Here is a 22,401-nt window from a genome sequence, read left to right as displayed (position 1 = left end):
ACATACTGAAACACAGTCCTGTACATAAAAAAAACATCACACAAACCTTCATCCTAATAGAAGTCACTTTACAAGACCAAAAGCGGGTCAATGACACCATCACATAACAGAATACTTCCAAAGTAACGTCACCTGCCAAGTCCTCCTAGGAGCCCCACACGAACACTAGAGGGCGCTTCAGGAAAAGCCTTCACCTGCACCCGTCTGTGGCAATCCATGCTGCTACTTTATTACCAAGTGTTCTCCATTTCATAGGCTGGAGCAGCGTGTATAAGGACAAGCCCCTCCAACTGACCAAGAACCAGCGATAGCAAATGGATAGGATGCATCTTCACTAATATTACTTGGGCCCATGAAATGCATTGTTGTATCATTGGTTCTTGGTGAATGGATAGGCTAGAACGGTGCAGCCGGAAATGGGTAACGCAGTAATATAGTAACACCGCTCTACTGTGCAGAACACATCAAGGATTTACTTCATTAGCGCTGCCTTATCATTTCTACCATACTAAACTGCATGAGGACTGCAAAGAAAAAATTAAAATCCCGAGCGCCTTTACCTGCTACCTGCTTTGCAGAGTGCCATAGGGAAGATCTAATACCTCCGCAGCTGCAGTATTCCAGTATCATTCTTGGTTACTAGCGGGAGGAATTCTCTTAAGAGATGATATGAGATTGCTATTTAAGTAATTGTAGATTATATTAAATAAAGCGACTCCAAGGGTAGGCTAGAACCTATGCAATCACCTAAAAATTGTCATCGTGTCTGCCCTTATGACTACACCAAAAGCTTCTTTTACACGGCAGCAACTTTTCTGGATTTTCTTAAAGGGGTCAGATAGAACATGAGTAGAAAAACATGGGTGCTTTCTTCCAAAGGCATCACCGCTCCTGTCCACAGGCTGCACGAGGTATTGCAATCCAGCCCCATTCACTTCGGTGGAGCTGAGCTGCAATAAGACACAACCCACGGACACGTCTGGCGCTGCTTCTGGACGTGGCCATGTTTTCTAATCCTGTGTAATCCCTAAAAAAAGAAATATTAAATAAAAAAAAACTAAATTGTCTCAACCTGCGGCCCTCCAGCTGCTGTAAAGCTACAACTCCCACCATGCCCTGCTATAGGCTGTCCAGGCATGCTGGGAGTTGTAGTTTTGCAACAGCTGGAGGGCCGCAGGTTGGGCATCCCTGGTCTAAAGGGTTAGAAACTGGGCCGGTAGGTGAGGTTACGTTGGCCGTAGACACTATATAAATGTTAGCCAACCAGTCAATTGTCTGATGTGAATGGCTTCCTCCTGACTAGCCACTGACGGCGGTTGGGTTCTCAGGAAGGCAGTGCTTTTCTCATCTCTCCCCATTCAGGACTTGAATGCTTGGCAGAGATGAGCATGCATGTGTATGGAGGGGTCGGCAATCTAATATGGCCAGCCTTAGTTATAAATGCAAAATAATAATAATAAAAGTCCCTACTGACCTGCCGGGGACAGACTGCTAAAAGTACACGTCTTTATTAGGGTTGTAAAATTAAAATATATGAGATACTAATGTAAAAATATTCATAGAAAAACATATGTTTGTGACCTAAATTGTGGAGGAGACATTAGTTATTGGCCCAGCCGCTACATTCAGCAGGGACATTTAACATGTCAACGTCACTAACTCTAGAACTGATGGCACAGAATTATCAGTACAGCAGAAAAACGTGGCTGCCGGGTCTGCACTATGTCCACTGTAAAAGAGGGCGAGCGGAGGAAAGGAGACCACCCAGAACTACTGCGTTAAGCCCATCGTACAATCAGATCCGAGCGTCGAATGGAGATATCAGAGCAGAATGAAGTAATCTGCAGTTCGCGCCCTGTACACATGCGTTACACACACGTTACACACAAGCACATCTATAAATAAGTACATACATGACGAGGAGAGGGCGAGGGGTATAGTGCCGGTTGTAGGCAGGTAGCCCTGTCACATTTCCCTGTCTGCGATTCATCTCTCCTCCGGCAGCATGCGTCGCACTATGGGGCCCAGCACTAGGCCCGAAGGTCCAATGTTGTCACACCTGATAGCTTATTGGTCGGCAGCGGTGCCTTAATACTGACAATTCTGAATGAGAGTTAAAGCTCTGACAAGATGGAGAAGGCGAGTTAATGTGCCCTAATCCTGAAGGGGGAAGGGTTAGGGAAAGACATCGAGCTGGAGAGGTACCCACAGGAATTAACCATTTAAACACCTGAATGGTCTTGCACATTTCAAGAGCCACGTGACATGCAGAGAGCTGCACATCAGAGTCCCCTGAGGCCTGATGGATCCGGGGCGGTGCATCTCTGCTCCACATCCTAGGGACAAGCAGCAGAAATTGGGAGACGTTAGTGTTTCTTGAAGTCCTGGGATTCGAAGATTTTAAGGCGCTCCTGGACTGTCAGCCCCTCCTTCAGGCTCTGCGTCGGGGGGAAAAGAAAAAGGAGGTTAACATTAAAACAAGGACATGGCAAGAGAGACAGCGCCAGGGGACAAAAAACACACACACGACATGGGAAGAGATTAGTTCTGCATGCTGACGGGTGACAGGGGTGTCTTGGTAGACGGGTCAAACACGACAGATGAATGTGAGGAAAATGAGTGCAAACACCACACGTGAAGAGAGGCCGTGACTGTGGGCCACAGCGCAGGGTTAGGTGACAATTACACCATTAGTGTTAAAGGGTTTGTATTACTGTCCAAAAAAGATGCACTGCTCCTGAAAAGTTAATGCTAAATCAGAGACGGAAATTAATGTTGCGCCTCAAATGTAGAGATCATTACGGAAGGTCTTTACCTACTTTGATTAGACATCAGGTCCTGTCACCGTATCGGAGGACCATCAATAGATGTGTAGATGAGTAAAACTGGGGGAAATGTAGATTAACCGATGGGATCTGTCTATGAAGTTAAAAACACTACACAGGCTCTGAATGTGCTCGCTCTGCTGTTTTTCCGCCCGTCGGTTTTAGACCAAGATTTTATAAAACGACTGTGAATGAGTACAAGTTACATACGCTTGAAAAACAGACACTGGTCCATGAAGTTCAATCTCTTGGTACAGCTGGTCGCGTGTGGCCCACCCAAAGTAGCCACTGACCATACCCTTTCTGTATCAATTATATATTAGTCATTGGCAGATTATTTATACCCCTAAATGCCATTTGCTATTAAGATAAGCCTTTCACCTTTTACTAAATGCTGACATATTTTCTGCCATTACTACTTCTATGACTACACTAACTGTAAAGAACCCTTTCCTATATACTGTATATAGATGCCTAAATTGTCTTTCTTCCACACACCTCATTCTCCAATTCCTTGTATTGACCACACATTTTGCTAGCCTTCCATTATAAGCGAGACCTTCCATTTTATCTCACTTTTCATACACCCTAACGGCTCATTCACACGACCGTGCCGTGTTTTGCAGATCCGCCAAACACTGATGCCGGCCGTGTGCCTTCCGCAATGAACGGAACGGACAGCCCATTATAGAAATGCGTATTCTTGTCCGTTTTCCGGACAAGAATAGGACATGATCTATATTTTTTTGCGGGGCCACGGAACGGAGCAACGGATGCGGACAGCACACGGAGTGCTGTCCGCATCTTTTGCGGCCCTATTGAAGTGAATGGGTCCGCACCCCAGCTGCAAAAAATTAGGCTCGGATGCGGACCTAACCAACGGTCGTGTGATTGAGCCCTAAGATCTTATTTGCTTTTGCTGACATTGAGTAGCACTGCTCAACCTACTCGTAACCAGAAATCCTTCTCTTGTTCTGTCATTCCTAGTATTGTTCAACTTAAAGGGGTTGTGCCACGAAAAATATTCTAAATTTTCCATACCAGCACCTGGATCTAAGTACTTCTGTAATTGCTTGCAATTAAAAATTTAGCATAGCCAGTGAGCTATTCGATAAAATGTATCTGTATGGCGCCACCTGCTGTTTGCACTTTTTCCCATTTCTCCATCCACCTCACTATGGTGGTTGCAGATGCTCAGTTTAAATCTTCAACTGCTACCAGCTGCACCTTCTGTTAGAACCTGCAGCAGTTACAGGAAAAGTGCTACAGCAGAAAGGACATGACCCTTGAGAAAGGACACACCCTATTAGAGCAATGAATGAGGAGATCTCTGGATCCATGTGAGGAACAGGACTGGTTCTTTGTTAGAAAGACATTGTCATGTACGATGTCTGATTCAAAAAAATATTTTTGCGTCGCCGCACCCCAAGACCCATAACATTTTTCTCTTTGTAGGGAGTTGTTTGAGGGCTTGATTTTTGCGGGATGACTTGTTTTTTTTCATTGGTATCAGTTTGAGGTACATAACACTGTTTGATTGCTTTTTATTAAGTTTTATTTGGTGACGACTAAGCAAAAAAGCAGCAGTTCTGGCATATTTTTCTTCGGCGTTCATAGTACAGGATAATTTACATGATATTAGCATAGTGCTGATTGTTACCAAACATATGGGGGAGATTTTATTTTTGCTAATTTTTCCACTGAATAGCATTATAAGCCTTTTTTATTGGATACAATTTTTTTTTTAACTCTTTTTAACCATGTAATAGTTCTATAAGAGTTGATCTTTTGATCGCTTTTAAAATACAATGCACTATTCCTGTAGTGCTTTGTATTTTAATGTCAGTGCTATACTGACATTGACCAGCAGGCTGCACCAGAGAGAGGGGGAACACTTGCAGTAGGCTTGGGGCCTATACTAGGTCCCGGCCTGTTAATACACACATCGGCTCCCTGCAATTTTATTAGGTGCTAATGCGAGACAGAGGGAGTCTGCTCCCTCTGTAACCGCTTACATGTGGTGGGTGCCATTGCCCCTGGCATGTAAGGGGTTAAACAGATCGTATCAACACTCCTGTCAGTCCGGGCTGTTAGAAAAGCAGGAGCGTGGCTCTCATGGGACAGCTGAGCCCCCCCCACACTCCGCTGCACGGGAGACTACAGCCTAAAGCGCCTTGGTGACTACTGTAAAAAGGCGTATTGATGGTCACTAAGGGGTTAATACTGCCGGCGTCTGAAAATCATTCGATTTCCTCATCAGACATTACACATAACTCTGTGTATTACATTTTAGGAGAAGTATATCACACCACCACATATAGAGAATAAAGCATGTCTGGATAAATATAAGGGGGATGTCCCTGCATTTGGGGCAGGACACAGAACAGGATGATTCACAGCGTATCAGAGTATGGGGTGTGAAGACACCAAGGTCACAGACACTTATGTCAAACACAAGAATCTAGGACAATACAACATATCACAATGTTCACACCTGGCGGCCCCAAGAGTCCACCGTCTCCTCAAAATATTCAAGGCTCTGCTAAAAAAGTGCTTCAGCATAATGTGCGGTGGTGGTTAGCATTCGGCAAATCCAATAAAACCTGAGGTGACCTAATCCACGTTCTGGAAGACGTGGCATCGGCGTCTGGGACGCTCTTTGTCGATAAGCCTTTTATATATTTACACAGTGAAGATTACAGCTATAAGAAAGGCATAGGCCAGCGGTGGCGGCACTCAGGATGGAGAGGAAAGTTGTGCATGCAGAGTTCGGTGGCCTTGTTTTACCTACATGTCAGGGAACCTGGTACGTGGAACTTTTCAGTTATCCCATGAGACCTGCTCAATTACGGACTTCCATGGATAAAGGGACACACAGACACAGACAGACAAAGAAAGCGCATGAATCCCACTGGTGACAGTGCACAAACCCCTTCCCATCACCCCTGACCATGTACACTTTGGAGTGGGGGGGGAACTGGTGATATCATGCAGGGATCCTGCACGGACACGGGCTAACCAGTGAGATGAGGACCACTCACATATACTTACTAACAGGCAGACAATTATGATCTATACGGTGTGACCAACTAGGGAGATAAAATCACAAGGATCAGACAGGATAAATGGGGCGACAAAAAACAGGTCATTTAGAAAGGGACATGGTTGGGGGGTGGGTTTCACAAAACGTGTATTGTTTTTATTTTATTATATATTTTTAGCAGACCTGGTTATTCTAATAATAATCCTCCAACGTTTCTATAAACCTGGGGCAGACGTTACGAAGTCTGATCACTTGCATCTATGTAATATGCAGAATCCCCCAACTCCTTGATGAGGTTTTCCGCCTAAATTACAGAAAATCGAGAAAGCTTTGACGTAAATGCATGCCAAGCCTTCCTGCCGGATCTCAACCTCCACCAGAAACTGCACGTCTCTGCTGTTATGGGCCCGTTCACACTGTAGGATTTTAGAGCAGGGACACGTCCAGATGGAGACCGCTTGATGTTTGCTCACGGGATAAGCTCCACATTTGATGGAGCTAAGCTGCGAGCGGGTTTGTGTCAGTCAAACTGAACAACCGCAACGGTTTCGGCCAGAGTATGCTGCGGAACGTCAAAATCCACTGCGTGAACGCACCCTTCTCTGGGAAAGCAGAGAGGTAGTAAATGAGTTTGGCAGCAGTTACACCATGCCAGCCCCTATCCCAACCTACAGTAATCAAACGTAGGTGGAGAACACTAAAAATATTTGTATCAGACATCCATATCTTTTGAAATCTGTTAGGGTGACATTGCTTTTCCTTGAAGTACAGGAACCAGCGTACCTTGGACCTGATGTTCCGCAGCTGTCTGTTGATGGTCGACCTGTCATTCTTCAGGAAATCTGGGTTACTTTTAGATTTCATGATATCTGCGGACATAGGTGACTACATGTAAATAATGCGATCACGCGCGTACCTGAACTTCTGTGACAGTGTACGGGCTGAATAAGCAACCATCAGCATAGGGACGGTGTTCTTACCAGGAAGACATGGAGTTAATAATAAAGGATATTCCTGGTTATGCTTCCTCAATACTAAATATTTGTAGAAAACTGGTATTCGTTTGAGAAACTCTTAAGAAATTGGCCTTAAAAGGGTTATCCAATCCCTATAATGACCCCCTCCTGTAGAGCATACTTACCTGCTCCCTGACACCCGCGTCTCTCCGGATCCCTGCACATGAGGCTGGTCACTGTCGCGGCCTACTACTGGCTGCTTGCCCCGTTGCTGGATGTTTTGATCGGCGCGACAGGGAGATGCAGCGGCAGTCGTGTAGGGTTCCCGAGGGAGGTGGGTGTCGGGGAGCAGGTAAGTATGCTCTAGAGGAGGGGCCGAGGCATTCTGAGGGTCATTATAAGGAATGGATAACCCCTTTAATCTATTCATTCTTATAAATTATTTAAAGTCTTAAGAGTCTGTGAGGGGGGGGGGGGGGGGGGTGAAAGTCAGTGGTTGCAGATGAAAAAAAAAATTACAACTAAACCAATGAGTAAAAGAAAAAAAAAGAAGGATGATGCGGGAGAAGTGTTGCTACATTTTCATCCTTACCATATCCAGACACCGTTGCATTCTCAGGGGATTTGTCCCCCAGCATCTCGGTGGCTGCCTTCAGCTGCTCCTTCAGCCGGCTGATGTCACACTCGGCCTTGGCCTTTACGTTGCTCAGCTCAGAGTAGATGTCCTTGTATTTATCGCTGGCATATTTCTTATCCTTTAAGTCAGAAGAACATAATAATGACAGTCAATTTGAATGACACAGGCTTGCAGCTACAGGGCCAAATATTCATGACTGTTTCACCGATTTCTTTGGAAGCCAAAATGCTTCCTTAGCATTACCTAGGGGTGGAGGACTCTTACCCTAAGAGCTGTCTGCAGTTCATCCTTCAGGGAGCTGATCTCTTGCTTCTGGTATTGGATCTCAGACTCCTTAACTCGTAACAGGACCTGCAGAACACAACAGACTTTTAGAACAGTGTCCACTTATCCTGGATGACAAAAGAAGAACGCAAGAGTAATAATTAGTGATGAGCAGCATAGGCAATACTCGTTTTCCGCGATATTGCGTGAATTTTTCGCATATATTTTGCAATCAATCCGTGAATTCTAGAATTCGTGATCTCCAGTCATTATTGTCGCGATTGCGCAAATCGGCACTTATGATGTCCATATTTTTTGCGCAATACATCTAACTTCAGATTTTATCAGGTCTGAGTAGATATTACTGATTGGTGCACTATGTCTGTAGCCTGTATGTATGGACAGCAGAGAAACAGTAATTCCTATCACACTACCTAACACCCTGCACTGGAACCTATCAGCTACACTATATCACTATCTGACCTACACTGTCTATCTGTATTATATGTATGAGCTAACTAACTATCTAATGTAATTGGATAAGGAATAGGATTACGAATATATAGCACTATATTCTACATCTTCACGAATTCTTGAAGTGCCGATATTCACGCAAAAAATTTGTGATTAGAATATTCGTGATCAACACTACTGATATTGTGAGAAAACTATAACAAACAGATGAGTAAATCCAAATTAAACAAGTAGCTTTATCCACTTTGGAGTAGTTACGGGGAGGTAGATTTCATGGTGAATACTCGCTCTATAAATTACTGTACGTATTTGTTCTTGAGTAAAAAGTGATGTTTTTATCAGAATATTGCAATCTTTCAGAATATACTGTATGTACCAGTGAGGTCCATATACAGCTGGTAGATATCATTTATATCTTATAAATCAGAAAAGATATATTATTGACACTAAAAATACACAAGCATAATAAAAACAAAAGCTAAAGACCATAAGAAGAAAAGCGTTAACCTCTAATTCATAGACATCCTTCCCTTGGGTGAGAGGCGATACCTCCCCTCCTTCTCCTGTTACAAGATTTCGAAGCCGTGTTATCTCACTGGCCAGACGATTATTCAGCTCCTGCAATGGAATAATAACCGTGAGATGTGGAAACCGATGCCGTGATTCTTAAAAGAACACAGATGAGGCAGCAACATTCACCTGGTTGTGGGCATTGAGCTCCTGGTTCTCTCTCTGACACTGGCGTAGAGCTTGGCGTTCTGCCTCTAGGGCTTGAGCAAGGTGGGCATTCTCAAGACACTTCTGAGAATATTGCTCGGAGAGGACTTCCAACTCCCTTTGCACAGACTGCAGCTCCTCCCTGTGAGAAGAACCATTTGTACCTTAATAGGAGTCAGCAATAGTATGTTCCTATTACAGTACTAACAAGACTGCAATCCATATTTGAGATCTAAAAAGCCCCAAGAGAAAATCTCATACAAGTACTAATCGAGTAGTGACACAGTGAAGAGTACTGTCTGGGAAAACAGGTATTTTCCTCCCAGTGTGTGCCGCTGGACTGCTTGGTGGCCAGGTGGGGTCAAACACCGGACTTTATCTCAGGTGCCACTCTGGGGTTTTGGCAACACCTAGCTGCCTTTAAAAGCCAGCTGGGATCAGCCGAGGGGATCTCTGTGTTGGGATCTGAGGCTTGTGCCGAGTTGGAGGGCTGAGACCCGGGTGTAGGGGAAACAGGCCTCCTATAGCCTGCTTATGGACTTGACGAGGCAGAACTGCCAGCAAGGTGTGAACCAACACTCAGGAGATCAGGTGAATTTATTGCTTTATGAACTTTTCGTGTGTGTGTGAACAAACACCAAGACTGCAAAGTGACTTGCGTTTTATGCTATACCTTAAGTGTGAATAAACACTGAAGTTTTGCTTTACAAACAGTTTTTTGCCTCTGTATTGCGTCCACTTACCCTGCCTACCAGAGCAAATCTCTACAGAATATACAGCAACTACTGGACACTACTATCCAAGAGGAAAACACAATTCAATGAGAGAGAACTTACAGATACTGCCTCCGCAATGACTCCACATCTGCGTTAATGCTACTGACTTGAGAGCGATGGGATTTCTCCAATTCCCTCTCAAGCTCTTCACGGTGTGCATTGCTCATTGCTTCAATGGCTGCAAGAGTGAAAATATTAAAGAGTGAAGTGAAGCTGGTTGGATTAAGAGAAGCTTGTGGTGAACTGGTCAGAAGTTGACCTACTCACTGCTCGTAATTCATACCAGAGCATCGTGGTTGACCATCAGTTACGTACCTGATATGGTAGCTGCAGTCTCTTCTTCAAGAAGACGGTCCTTCTCATCCCGCAACTTCTCCAGCTCTCGCTGGTGCTGTCTCTGAAGGTCCTCGATCTTCTTTTGATGGGTTTCCTCCATGGCAGCAAAACCTCGTTCGCATGTTGCCTGTAGAAGAAAGAGCCTTTTAAAATAACACCATGCCATGGGTCGCTGAGGAAATCAGAAGAGGGGGACAGAGTGTTCGTATGAATGGATTAACAAATGGTCTAAAGAAGACAAAACTAGCCGACAGTCAACTAACCAAGTAATAAAGATGGCCACAAACATTATAGGAAAGTCTGCCAGTTTTTGATTGACCTGTCAATGTGCCAACAACTTCAAGGCTCACTACGTGAATAGGGACATTTCTGGACATATGAAGACAACAACCATTAGTATTGCACTTTTCTCAACAAAGAGACTAAAAGTGCTTGGACACTCTTGTTATGTGGATAGCTGTGGAGCAGGGGAGTCAATGGGTGTCATCTAAGTGCTTATTCTAGGGTCAATTTTCTTAGGAAACCAATTAACCTCTCGGTAGATTTTTGAAACGCGAGAGGAAACCCACAAAATCATTTTGACTCCATTTGACATTGAAAAAGCATTCAGACTCCATTAAGGTATTGTCCTTGATCAGGTTCAAACCTAGGACATTGCACTTCAAGACAGCATACTGGCCCAAAAAATCCATTTAAAAAAAAAAATGTCAGCAAAGGAAACGAACATTCAAGTAAAAAATATGTCTGTAAAGGTTCTCATGTATCCAGGTCATGGAATATCAATAGTAATAAGTGAGCGCAACTGGACTTTTTCTTGAAGACATTTCATTGGCATCCTTAATTAGAATTGCTTGTATGAGAAGTCTCCCACATGACTGAAGCTATTAGATGTGGTTAAACTGCCTCAGGAGAGGTGTTAGAACCACATTGTAAGGCAGTTTAACCACACACAATGTTACGACTTCTTACTACTGATATTTAAGCGAAGAACTAATGCTGTCCGTGGGATCCAGACTAATCTATACACCAAGAAGAATGAATGTCCCCCCCACTAATAAAGAACAATACTTGGTATCCCTTGAGAAAGCTGTATAGTGAAACGTACGTCGGGATTGGAGGCACTTTGGTCTGTATGCTTTTGATTATTACAGGTTACATTCTGGCGTGTTAGTATGTGATGTAATTCGATGTGCTTGTTTAGCTGTCCTTTTGCTCTATTCTCTTTTTGTGACATGTATTATTTTTACTAAGTATGCAGTCCCAATGTATCCTCTTTGCTTGCACATGTAGGCCGCTGTTTTGACTGTTTTTATATATTCACGATTTGCATAATTTAATTAAGATATAGATTTTTGGTATGTGATTGTTCTTTATTAGTGAGGGACATTCATTCTTTTTGGTGTATAGATTTGTCCTACAGTTGTCCAAAACTTAGCATATTTCTTATTACGGCAGACTTTCATCTATGGTCTATGGCTAGCCGTACTGGTTAGTCAGCAACTAAGAAGGCGGCAAGGTAGAAACAAAGAATATTCAGGGGGTTTTAGTGAGAAGTGAAGTTTCTTGAGTGGATTTCATCAAAGTTGTAGATTTCTCTAGCTAATTAGGGGAAGGAAAGGGCTCTACTGCAGAACAAAAGGGGTGATGTGATAGACCGGACCCGGGAAATGGTTTGAGGCCAATTATGTGATAATGAGCAGGGTGTGAGTTGTCTCATATCTCATGCTTTTGCTGTTCCTGGTATTCACAAAATCTTATAAGCCATTGATGTTGCTTTACTAAGTTGATGGTGCAGTCAGATAAAGGATAAAACAGGCTAATCAGGCTTAAAACAAAGCTAATTATCAATATGAGAATCTCTAAATGGCTGTGAAAACTAACATGCAACATTTTTCCCGAGGACAGTATGAAGTGGTTAGTAATTAAAAAGATCATCTTGGTTTTTCCAACAAAGAAAAGCGCTTCATTATTTTAGTTGTTAGCCCTTTCATGGCAGATAAAACTGCATTTGAAATCAGCCCAGGGAAAAAAAGATTACCACCATTAATGAAAATGCAATTTTACAAAATACTAAACGTGTCTACAGACATGTAGGCCAGCTCATAACGTCTAGCTAGCACTATATTCCGAAAGGAAAAAATTAAGTTTCCATATTGGCGGTTCACCTCTATCCTCCTGGTAAAATTTATTATCTGCTGATACTTAAGAATATGCAATTTGTAGCTACAGTTTCCTAACCTGGGCGTAGGGCTGAGCAAGGTTGGAAATATTCTCACTGTATATTACAGGGTATGAACAAAGTCTATGGGGAAATAGTAAGTATTATATTACACCCCAATAACAGTGCCACATAGTACCTACATAATCCAGTCATATAGTGCAAACAGTACTATACAGTAGGGTTGTTTCGGGTATCGAATTTTAGATACCAAAATCGATACTTTTGCCCGGTATCAACCTCGATACCAGGATTTGTCTTTTTTCGATACTCGGCTTCGCTATCGCGCAGTCTAGTATCAGAGAACAAGGAGCACGCTGCTCTCAGCATGCTCCGTGTTCTCCTCAGCAGCACAGGGGAGAAGGAAGCAGTCTCTCCCTCCCCCTGTGCCGCTGCCACCAATGAGAGAGGGGCGGGCGCACTGCGCCACCAATGAAAGTAAATGTTTAATACAAATCCCAGAGGCGGGTGCTGGCGGGGAGCTGCGATTAGCGACAGTTAACCCCTCAGGTGCCGCACCCGGCCCCAGTATTAAAATCATTGCTGATGCAGTGCGGCCCTCACCTCAACCCCCCAGTATTTAAATCATTGGTGACGCAGTGCGCCCCTCACCTCAACCCCCCAGTATTAAAATCATTGGTGGTGCAGTGCGCCCCCTCCCCTTAACCCCCCCAATATTAAAATCATTGGTGGTGCAGTGCGCCCCCTCACCTCAATCCCCCAGTATTAAAATCATTGTTGGCGCAGTGCGCCCCCTCCCCTTGACCCCCATGGCAGTGGTTACCATGGCAGCCAGGACGCTACTGAAGCCCTGGCTTCCATGTTAATCTCCCTGCTGCTGTGTGTACTATGCCCAGGGCAGCAGGGAGAGTGTGAAGTCCTATTCACCCTAATAAAGCTCTATCAGGGTGAATAGGCCAAAGATCCCAGGTTCTAGCCCCTAAGGGGGAAAATAGTTATTAAATAAAAAGTAAAAAAACATCCAAATATTAATTAGAAATCACCCCCTTTCCCAATTTTACATATAAAATATATAAACAATAAATAAATAAACATAAACATATCACATCGCCATGTCTGAAAAGTCCAAACTATTAAAATATTTCAAAAATGTCCTATGCGGTGAGCGCCGTAACAGAAAAATAAATAAATAAAAACTGCGCGATTCGCCATTTTTTTTAGTCACCTTGTCCCCCCAAAAAATAGGATAGGACTGTTCGATTATGGGCCGGACGTTCCATAAAATGCGGAATGCACGCAGCTTTTTTTTTGTGTTTTATTTTTTTCGCGTGGTATCGAATAGTTTCGAGTATTGCAATACTTTTTTATGGTATCAAAACCGAATCAAAATTTTGGTATCGAAACAACCCTACTATACAGTCATAACACTTCTATACACAGTGCATAGATAATAGTGCAGTCTATGTTATATAGTACCACAAATTTAGTCCCTGGTAGGGACAAGGTGTCCGAGACTGGGGAATTGCCCTTTTTGCCCAGTGTGTAATCCACTGTGATGGCAATGGTCTATTTAATTAGTGCTTTTCCTAGACTCCAGATATAGGGTTATATAGGAAGCAGCAAGTACCTGTCTCCTAAGGAATAAAAAAATTAAAAAGTATGGTGTCGCACACCGGCCAATCGCTGGCCTTTTTTTTTGTATATATGGTGGTGTGTGTGTGTGTGTATGTATATACATATATATATATATATATATATATACACACACACATATACACATATACATACATACACCGTATTTTTTGCCCTATAAGACGCACCGGCCTATAAGCTATAAGACGCACTTAGGTTTTTGAGGAGGAAAATAAGAAAAAAAAAATTTTTAACCAAAAGGTGTGCTTTTGGTGGGTTTTGAATTAATGGTGGTCTGTGCATGACACTATTATGGGGGATCTGTGGATGGCACTGTTATAGGGTGGGGGATCTGTGGATGGCACTGTTATGGGGTGGGGGATCTGTGGATGGCACTGTTATGGGGTGGGGGATCTGTGGATGGCACTGTTATGGGGTGGGGGATCTGTGGATGGCACTGTTATGGGGGGGATCTGTGGATGGCACTGTTATGGGGTGGGGGATCTGTGGATGGCACTGTTATGGGGTGGGGGATCTGTGGATGGCACTGTTATGGGGTGGGGGATCTGTGGATGGCACCATTATGGGGGGGATCTGTGGATGGCACCATTATGGGGGGGATCTGTGGATGGCACCGTTATGGGGGGGATCTGTGGATGGCACTGTTATGGGGGGGGGAATTTGTGGATGGCACTGTTATGGGGGGGGGGATCTGTGGATGGCACTGTTATGGGGGGGGGGGGAAATCTGTGGATGACACTGCTATATATGTCACCCACAGATCCCCCTCATAACAGTGTCCCCCAATACACCGGGCCCCGCCGCTCATCGCAGTATTTATAAACATTAATCCTTATCCTGTTAATAAGTTTAACTAAAGCTGCGCTCTCCCCTGTTCCCCTGTATCAGTACAGCACTTACGAACAAGCTTCCATAGCAGGCAGAGCGGACGGCAGCAGTAACGTCACTCACTGACGTCGCGCGCCTGCTCCACCTGCTTCATTCATAAAGTGGGAGGAGCAGGGGCGCGACGTCAGTGAGTGACGTTACTGCTGCCGTCCGCTCTGCCTGGTATGGAAGCTTGTTCGTAAATGCTGTACGGATACAGGGGAACAGGGGAGAGCGCAGCGTTAAACTTAATAACAGGATAAGGTTTAATGTTTATAAATACACCGGGCCCCGCCGCTCACCGCAGTAAGAGTACAGTGACTGCACCGAGCCCCGCACCTAGTTCCGGACTTCAGCCCCAGAAGATGCAGGGGCATTTTCCCCCCACTTTTGGGGGGGGGGGGGGGGGGGGAGTGCGTCTTATGGGGCGAGAAATACGGTATATATATTGGGGAATACTCCAGATGTATACCTCTGACATGTACAAAAATAAGATGTGAACAGCCTAAGGCCCCATTCACACGTCCACAATTTCGTTTGTGGACCCATTCATTTCTACGGGGCCGCACGACGTGCTGCCCGTCTCCGTAAATGCGGACCCGCACTTCCGGGTCCGCATTTCCGTTCACGAAAAAAAATAGAACATGTCCTATTCTTGTCGGCAATTGCAGACAAGAATATGCATATTCTATTAGTGCCGGCGATGTGCGGTCCGCAAAATGCAATCGATGGATCTGCAAAACACACTACGGACGTGTGAATGGAGCCTAACGCAGAATACTGAGATCTAGTGTATCTATATAGTGTATTTGTATATTAATATATACTAGAAAAAGGTATAGCTTTGGGGTGATCCATTTCAGGGATTTGAAAAACCACTTGTGCCACTTATCTCTGGGGAATGGTTTGGAAAAGTAAAATCCATTGTGTCTAATATCTACTGACAGAAGATATTGGGGTAGAATCTAGTTTTCCCCAGAGACATTAGATTGTTGGTGGATATTGTAGAAAGTCAATTAAATCTGTCATAGAAGTCTAAGGTCTTTGATCATACTACACAGTCATCAGTGATGGTGTATGAGGGGCTATGGTGAAGGAGATGGACTGATTTATTAAAGGGTAATTCAAATTGGTGTCGTAAACTAAAAAATGAAGATAAGACTATGTACTAATAGTCTAAATGGTCTTCAAGGGTTATTATTTCCTTCAAGGATTCTTACAGTGATCCAAATAATGTCAGTTTTTATAAAAAAAAAAAAAAGCAGAAGCACTAAAGAGCATTCTTGAATACAAGAAGCCGACTAACCACATGTAATATGAAAGGGTCTGAGAAGTTTGGTGTAGGGCATCACGAATCACCCCCTATTACTTCAAGAGTTAGAAACAGTAATAATGAGATGACAGTAAAATAAGACTTAATAATGTAATCTAACTGGACCTTCAGGTTCTCAAAGTCTGCCTGGTATTTCTCCTTTATGGAGGACATATTTTCTTCTGGATGTCTCTGTTCAAGTTCCTCTCTCATTCTGTCCATCTGGGATTCCAGTTCTAGAATTCGACCTTTGAGGACATTCATGGAGTCTATATTACAAACTATTTCTTCATCAGAAGCGACACTGAAAGCAGTGGAGTCCACTGGTGTCTGGGCGTATGGTTGATCCCTTTGACAGCTGTCAAGCGTATCCTGAAGTTGTTGGATGCTTTGTGTATACCGTTCCTCCAAAATTTTTATCTCATTTCTGTGAATGATCTGGAGCTCCTGAATTTGCTCTTGGAACTGAGCCTCTAATTGCTTGATTTTCTCCCAATGAAGCCTCTCTGCTTCTTTCCTCTCACGTTCTGAAGCTTGAAGTTTAGCATCCACCTCGAGCTGTTGCGATTTCAAAGTGTTCTCCCTTTCTATCCAGCGATCCATCAGGTTCTGCATCTCATTTTTGTATTCATTTTCAAGCTGTGACATTGTTTCTTTGAATTTTGCTTCAGCTTCACCGAGAAATCTTTCTGCTTCTCCGGCCTTATTGGTTACAGCAGCAGTTGCATTCCTTTCGCTTTCCAAAACTTCTGAGAGTTCACTCTGCTTCTGATGTAGGATCTCCTGGTAGTCTTGATGGACCTTGGATAAAGCTTCAGAGTGAGCCGTGCACAAAGCATTCATATTCCTCCTCAACTCTCTCTGATATTCAAGCCGAGCTTTGCAAGCAACATAGCAAAGCTGGGCCTGCACGACAGCATCGTGTACAAGTAATGGCAGAGAACTGCTAGACTGAACACAGCTAGAAATTTGTTGGTGTGTTTCCAACAGAGTCTGAATAGCTCCCTGACAATCTGAATGCGATAGTGACATTAGGGCACACGAGATTCTCTTTAGTTTATCTGCATTTTCCTTTAACTGTAAAGAAAGCTCCTCTGAACATGCAACGCTAGCGTTCTCAGAGCTATATGGCTCAGAGTCAGTGACTCCTAACGTCAGAGATCCAGAAGTCTTTGTTCCTGTGCCCTCCACAGATGGTCCTTCAAGGGCAGCTTCCACTTTCTTAAGATCGACTTCCAGAGCCTTCGACTTCTGAATGGCCAGTGCAAGCTCTGCTTTGAGCAGAGTATTGTCTGCCAAGGTTTGGAGAAGATCTGAACTTGAACTTAGTCTTAAACTGGACTCCTCGGGATCTACCACCCCTTCATTCCCCGCAATAGCTTTTCCAAGCTGATCAACCCTATCCCAGAAATCTCTTTCTAGCTCAACTTTCCTTGCAAACCTCTCTACCAGATAATCTGTAGAGAAACTTGCCTTCTGCTCACCTTCTGGAACCTGTGGACTAGTTTCAAAGGTTGTTTTTTTAAAGGACTCCACCATTTTATATATTAACTGAGACTGGAAATTTATTTTTTCTGAAAGTCTGTGCATGGAACCCCGAGGAGACTGCATTGTAGATTCTGCTTGGGAATCCTTATCCAGATCTTCGGGATCTGATAAATCATTGAGAACTTTTTGTAAAGAATTAATTATGCCAGACAAACCATGTTTAATGCTGGGCAGTGAGTAAGAGGTTGGGTATGATTCATCTGCTTCATGTAGTTCTTTCTGAAGATTACCACAAGCTTCTAAGCAACATACAATTTCTTTTCTGGTCATATCCGAGTGGCAACTTAATTTCTCTCTTTGCATCTCTTCCAATTGTTTTGCCATAGAGTTGACCTGACATATACTAGTTTGTAGCTGTTCCCTAAGACTGGCCTCAGCATTTGCCCACTGATTGTGAAGGGCCAAAAGGGTCTCCTTATGACTGGTCTTTTCATTTTCCAGCTTTAGAGTCAGATCTTTCAGATTTTCCTCTGTTAGATATAGCTTACTTTCGATAGAATGGATAATGGACAAACAACTATCCAAGTCGTTAGCTCCAGAAGATTGATATGGAACAGTAACTTCAGGCGAGATGCTTCCTTCAGAGGAAGATTGCTCCTGGTTTGTATCAGGGGGAGGACAACTTGTCCATGTTTTCTCAGTGCTGTCAAGAGGAGCATATCTCTGACAGTGAATACTGGAAAATCGTATCCTCTGTCTTTTTACTCCTGTCTCTTGTTCTTTTTCTGTAAAGTGAGTGCAAGCATTTATGTCAGCAGTGGCTAGTGGCACATCATGGACAACTTCCATGAGACCATCTCTTTTCGACTCTTCCCTAAATACAGCCCCGCCTTCTGCTTGTAGACAGTGTTCCATCTCTGAAATTCTACATTTTGCAGTCTCTAATTGAAGATATACAGACTCGATTTCTTTTGCTTGAGAGTCCGAACATAACCCACCCAAGCTTTTCAACGCCTCTTCTTTGGCTTTCAGTTTTGTCTCAGTATCTTCCAGACTGCTTCCCAGAGCTGCCATCTTAATAAGTGCCTCATTAATATCCTGATCTTTTTTTCCCATAAGCCTCCTGTGAGCCTCATAGACATTTTTCAAATCTTCTTCTTTGGCTCTGAGACATTCTTGAACTTTGAGGATGTCCTCTGTTGATTTCTCGAATGAACTCCTCAACTGATTGTACTCCATTTCTTGAACCTGAATTCTGTTTTGTAAACTTGAGATGTCAGAGTCTGAACCAGCAATCTGCTGGACCATTTCTTGACATGTAGTTTTAAGCTGGTCCCGTTCGAACTCCAGCTCTCTGATCCATTCTTTCAATCTGTGAATAGCGCCATCCCTTCCCACCAGCTGTTCTTCCAGGTGGTGAACTAATACGCTAGCTTCGGCACCATCATTGAGCTTCTCTTTCTGTAATACCTCCATCACCTGGTCTTTTTCTTGCAGTTTATCTTCATATTCTACAAGACGGGCTTCTGTTTCTTTCAAGTTGAGGATTAATAGTTGTTTCTCCTTTTCCGAGCGGTCTAACAATTCCTCATAATTCATCTGAAGTCTCTCTTCTATCAGTCTTTGCGCTTGTTCACTTGCATCCAGCTGAGCCTGCAGACTTGCAAGCTTGTCTTGCAACCTTTGTGCTTCCTTTTGATAGTCCTTCTGCAGAGCTTGTTGCATTTCAAGCTCACGCATTTCCTGCCTTTTCTCCAAAAGCAAAGCTTCTACTTCTTTCAGCTTCTGCTGGCTGACCTTAAGCTGGGAGCTTAGTGCCACCTCACTGTTTTTCCATTCTTCCAGCATTTCATGAGCCTTTTCCTTTTCAAACTTAAGGTCTCCTTTTAGTTTGGTCAGAGCTTGCTCCTTAATGGAAAGCTCGGCGGATGCACTGCTAAGACGGGCTTGAAGATTCAGAATCTCAGCCTCGTGATGTCTGATGATATCCTTGGCTTCTCCATAACTGTGTTTGATACTCTGCAGTTGATGGTTGAGCATTTCCTGACGCTTACGCTGCGCCTCTAGCTCGTTCTGAAGGTCTTCATTGACTTTATGGAGTCTCTGCCAAGCATCCGAAGATGGATCTGCCAATTCAGTCTTAAAGAGATTGATTAAACATGTATGTTAGTAACACTCTCATTTGACAAGGCTGAGTGTCACACCTCTGGTCAGAATGGACCATAATAAAACTTCTTGCCCCTTTTTGCAGCTACCTATAGTTTGCAGTTCGAGGCATTTTTGTACTTTCAGGCTGGTTCAGATTGTCTGGAGATTTTGATGGTGAACGTAAAAACATACAAAAAAGATGCATAAAAGATTCTAAACGGAGAGGTGGGGGGAAAAAAAAATAAGACTATCTAGTAGAGGGTGGGGAACAAGGCAGAGAGGGGGTAAAAACTGGGGTGGTAGCAGGGCGAGGAAGAACAGCTTGTTGATCAATATTGTTTTTTAAGACAAAAACAATTTTTTTTTTAGCAAAATCATATGAAGCTAATAGGAAATGAATGTCGACCTATGGCATGCAAAGTAGGGAACAAAAATAAAGTGTAAAATCAAGATACAGCAAAAAAAAAGATATGATTTTTTATTTATTGCAAGCTTTTTTTTTTTTTATTACTCTTTTAACTGCTACTTATAAACACAAAGAGGAAGCAAATGAATCAGAAATAGAAAGCTAGAAAAAAAAAAAAACAGCAAAGCAACATCTTAGATTTCAGATCTGTATGAGAGCAAATAATAGAAGGTTACTATAGGCATGCAGACGTACATAAATACAGCACAGGGACAGACAGAAGCACAACCAGAAGCCGGAGAATTTAGCCTCAACTGCTGAACCTTTTTAATGCTGGTAGGAAAAGCCCATAGATGTGACACTCAGTGAAATATTAGATGTACAACATGCTTTAAAAAAAAAAAATGACACCATGCAGTACAAGCCACCAAGATGTGTTAGTAGAAGACCACTCTGCCCTAATTATAGGCATAGAGAGAAGATGAGCTCAGATGCTTTTAGGGTTGTGGTCGACATGCAGTAAATAACAGAGGAAACATGCTTGTGAATTCCTCAGTGCTAACACTACTTATAGAAACCATGCTGAAAAGAACTCAAAAACAGACTTCTAGAAGTAAATGGAGTTCAGCTTGTCTGTGGCCAAATATAAAATATAGCCGAAAGAGCTTTGACCATGAGGCGAAATATAGCCGAAAGAGCGGTGACCATAACACAGGTTTTTTCACTGTATTACACAGTAACGAGAGCAAGCTGAAGACTAGAGATGAGCGAATTTCATATTTTGAAATTCGTTCACGCTTCGTTTACTGGTAAAAGGGGAATTGCGTTATGGATTCCGTTACCACGGACCATAAGGCAATTCTATGACGGAAAGCATAACATGACTGAGTAAGGACCAAAAACCTAAGGTCTGAAACGCGTAGACGAGACTGTCCTGTATTGGAAGTTTTTATCGCTTCAATAAAGTATTCCTCTTTGCCACAAGATTGAGCTGGATCTTACGTTTTTGTTTTGGAGTTAACAAGTCAGCTGTGTCCAGGAGCGGATTCCGTGCTCACGGCAAATAGGAGCAGGTGAGAGCTGCCTTTTCCTTTATGTAGGAATGCCTTTAGAGGTCCGTGGTAACGGAATCCATAACACAATTCACCTTTTACCAGTAAACGAATCGCAAACGAATTTCATAACCGGAAATTCGCTCATCTCTACTGAAGACCACAGGAAAATATGTAAGAGAGGAGCATGCACAGGTATATCAGATCTTCACATACTATATAAGTAAACCTGTTCACTGCCAGCAGAAGGATTACAGAGTGCCAATGGACAGGTTTAGCAGAACATTAGCCGGTCGTTGGTACCTGTAACACATATCCATCTCTCGCATTTTGTTGTTGTTCCAAGGCCATCTTGAGTCTCTGTTGCAGCACTAGGTTTTCGGCCAGAAGATCAGACACTTCTTTCTGACTCTGCTCCAGCTGGACCATGGGTGGAAAAAAGTAAATAAAACAGAAAATTCCAATTGGTTTTGATCTTTAAAGAACATATAACAGAACCATGTATCTACAGTTTGTGTGACCCATACAATAAATATAATTTCTACCTGCTTTTCCAAGAGTACTGTAATATCTTCAGTGGTGCGTTTGGGGGAGGCACTGGATAAAGGCAATGGAGCAATGGGTATTTGTTTTTCTTCCCTTAATGGAGTGGTTTCTACTTGTTGCCAGCGCTGCTCAATTTCCACTTGAACATTTGGCCTAATGTCAATGGAATCAGAAGACGCCGGTCCTTTATCTACCTCCATACGTGAGGATTCTTCACCCGTAGACTCCTCCACAGAGTCCGAGCTCTCAAACCTTTTCCTGCGTTCTTCTCTCCGCCGTATTCGTTCCCTCTCCAGCTCCCCAAGATCATTCTTGGAGTCAGTGGTGTCATAACAAGAAACCGACTTTGTCACCTCAGCTGCTTGAGCTCGTTCTTGAGCCAGTGCTTGTTGAATGGGTCGGAACTCTGCCCAGTCAAAGGTCTTGGAACGCCCTTCTCTTCTTCTCTCCCGTGCCCGGCTCCTCTTCTGCTCTCCATCTGCGTCCGAGTGCTCCGAATCCTGCTTTTCACTTTGGATGGAACTGGAGACAAACGAAGATGCTGTTTTACTCTTCTCCTCGGGCAACGAGCTGTTGATATAAAAAAAACAAAAAAACACATGAGGTTAAAAGGAGAGGTCCAACATCATCTTCCACCAATGGGGACTTATAAAGCTGGGACAGGGCAGGAGTTGGCAGGCAGTAATATTTCCAAGTCTAGAAAATACCCATTGCAATAAAAT

General features: G+C 43.4%; 1 protein-coding gene across 10 annotated transcripts in view; it reads right to left on the bottom strand.

Annotated features, from left to right (window-relative positions):
* Nucleotides 1-820: 820 nt before the first annotated feature.
* The window catches only part of LOC121008366 (myosin phosphatase Rho interacting protein), a 96,096-nt gene continuing 74,515 nt past the window's right edge, over nucleotides 821-22,401 (bottom strand). For 3 of the 10 annotated variants that reach the window (XM_040440850.1, XM_040440852.1, XM_040440851.1), the window contains exons 14-16: nucleotides 21,679-22,249; nucleotides 21,437-21,553; nucleotides 16,046-19,666 (exon numbers count right to left, since the gene is read on the bottom strand). In XM_040440850.1, coding sequence (XP_040296784.1) covers nucleotides 16,076-19,666; nucleotides 21,437-21,553; nucleotides 21,679-22,249 — 4,279 coding nt within the window. In that variant the 3' untranslated portion in view covers nucleotides 16,046-16,075. Of the gene's footprint in view, nucleotides 2,439-5,616; nucleotides 5,679-5,866; nucleotides 5,915-6,651; nucleotides 6,738-7,416; nucleotides 7,580-7,725; nucleotides 7,813-8,706; nucleotides 8,818-8,898; nucleotides 9,059-9,752; nucleotides 9,871-10,007; nucleotides 10,156-16,045; nucleotides 19,667-21,436; nucleotides 21,554-21,678; nucleotides 22,250-22,401 lie in introns of those variants that run through there. The other 7 variants (XM_040440854.1, XM_040440857.1, XR_005780567.1 and 4 more) reach the window with 6 other exon arrangements.

This window comes from Bufo bufo, chromosome 7 (assembly GCF_905171765.1).
Source record: "Bufo bufo chromosome 7, aBufBuf1.1, whole genome shotgun sequence".
NCBI lineage: Eukaryota > Metazoa > Chordata > Amphibia > Anura > Bufonidae > Bufo > Bufo bufo.
Note: the sequence above shows the minus strand (reverse complement) of the source record. Positions and strands in the feature narration are given on the sequence as shown.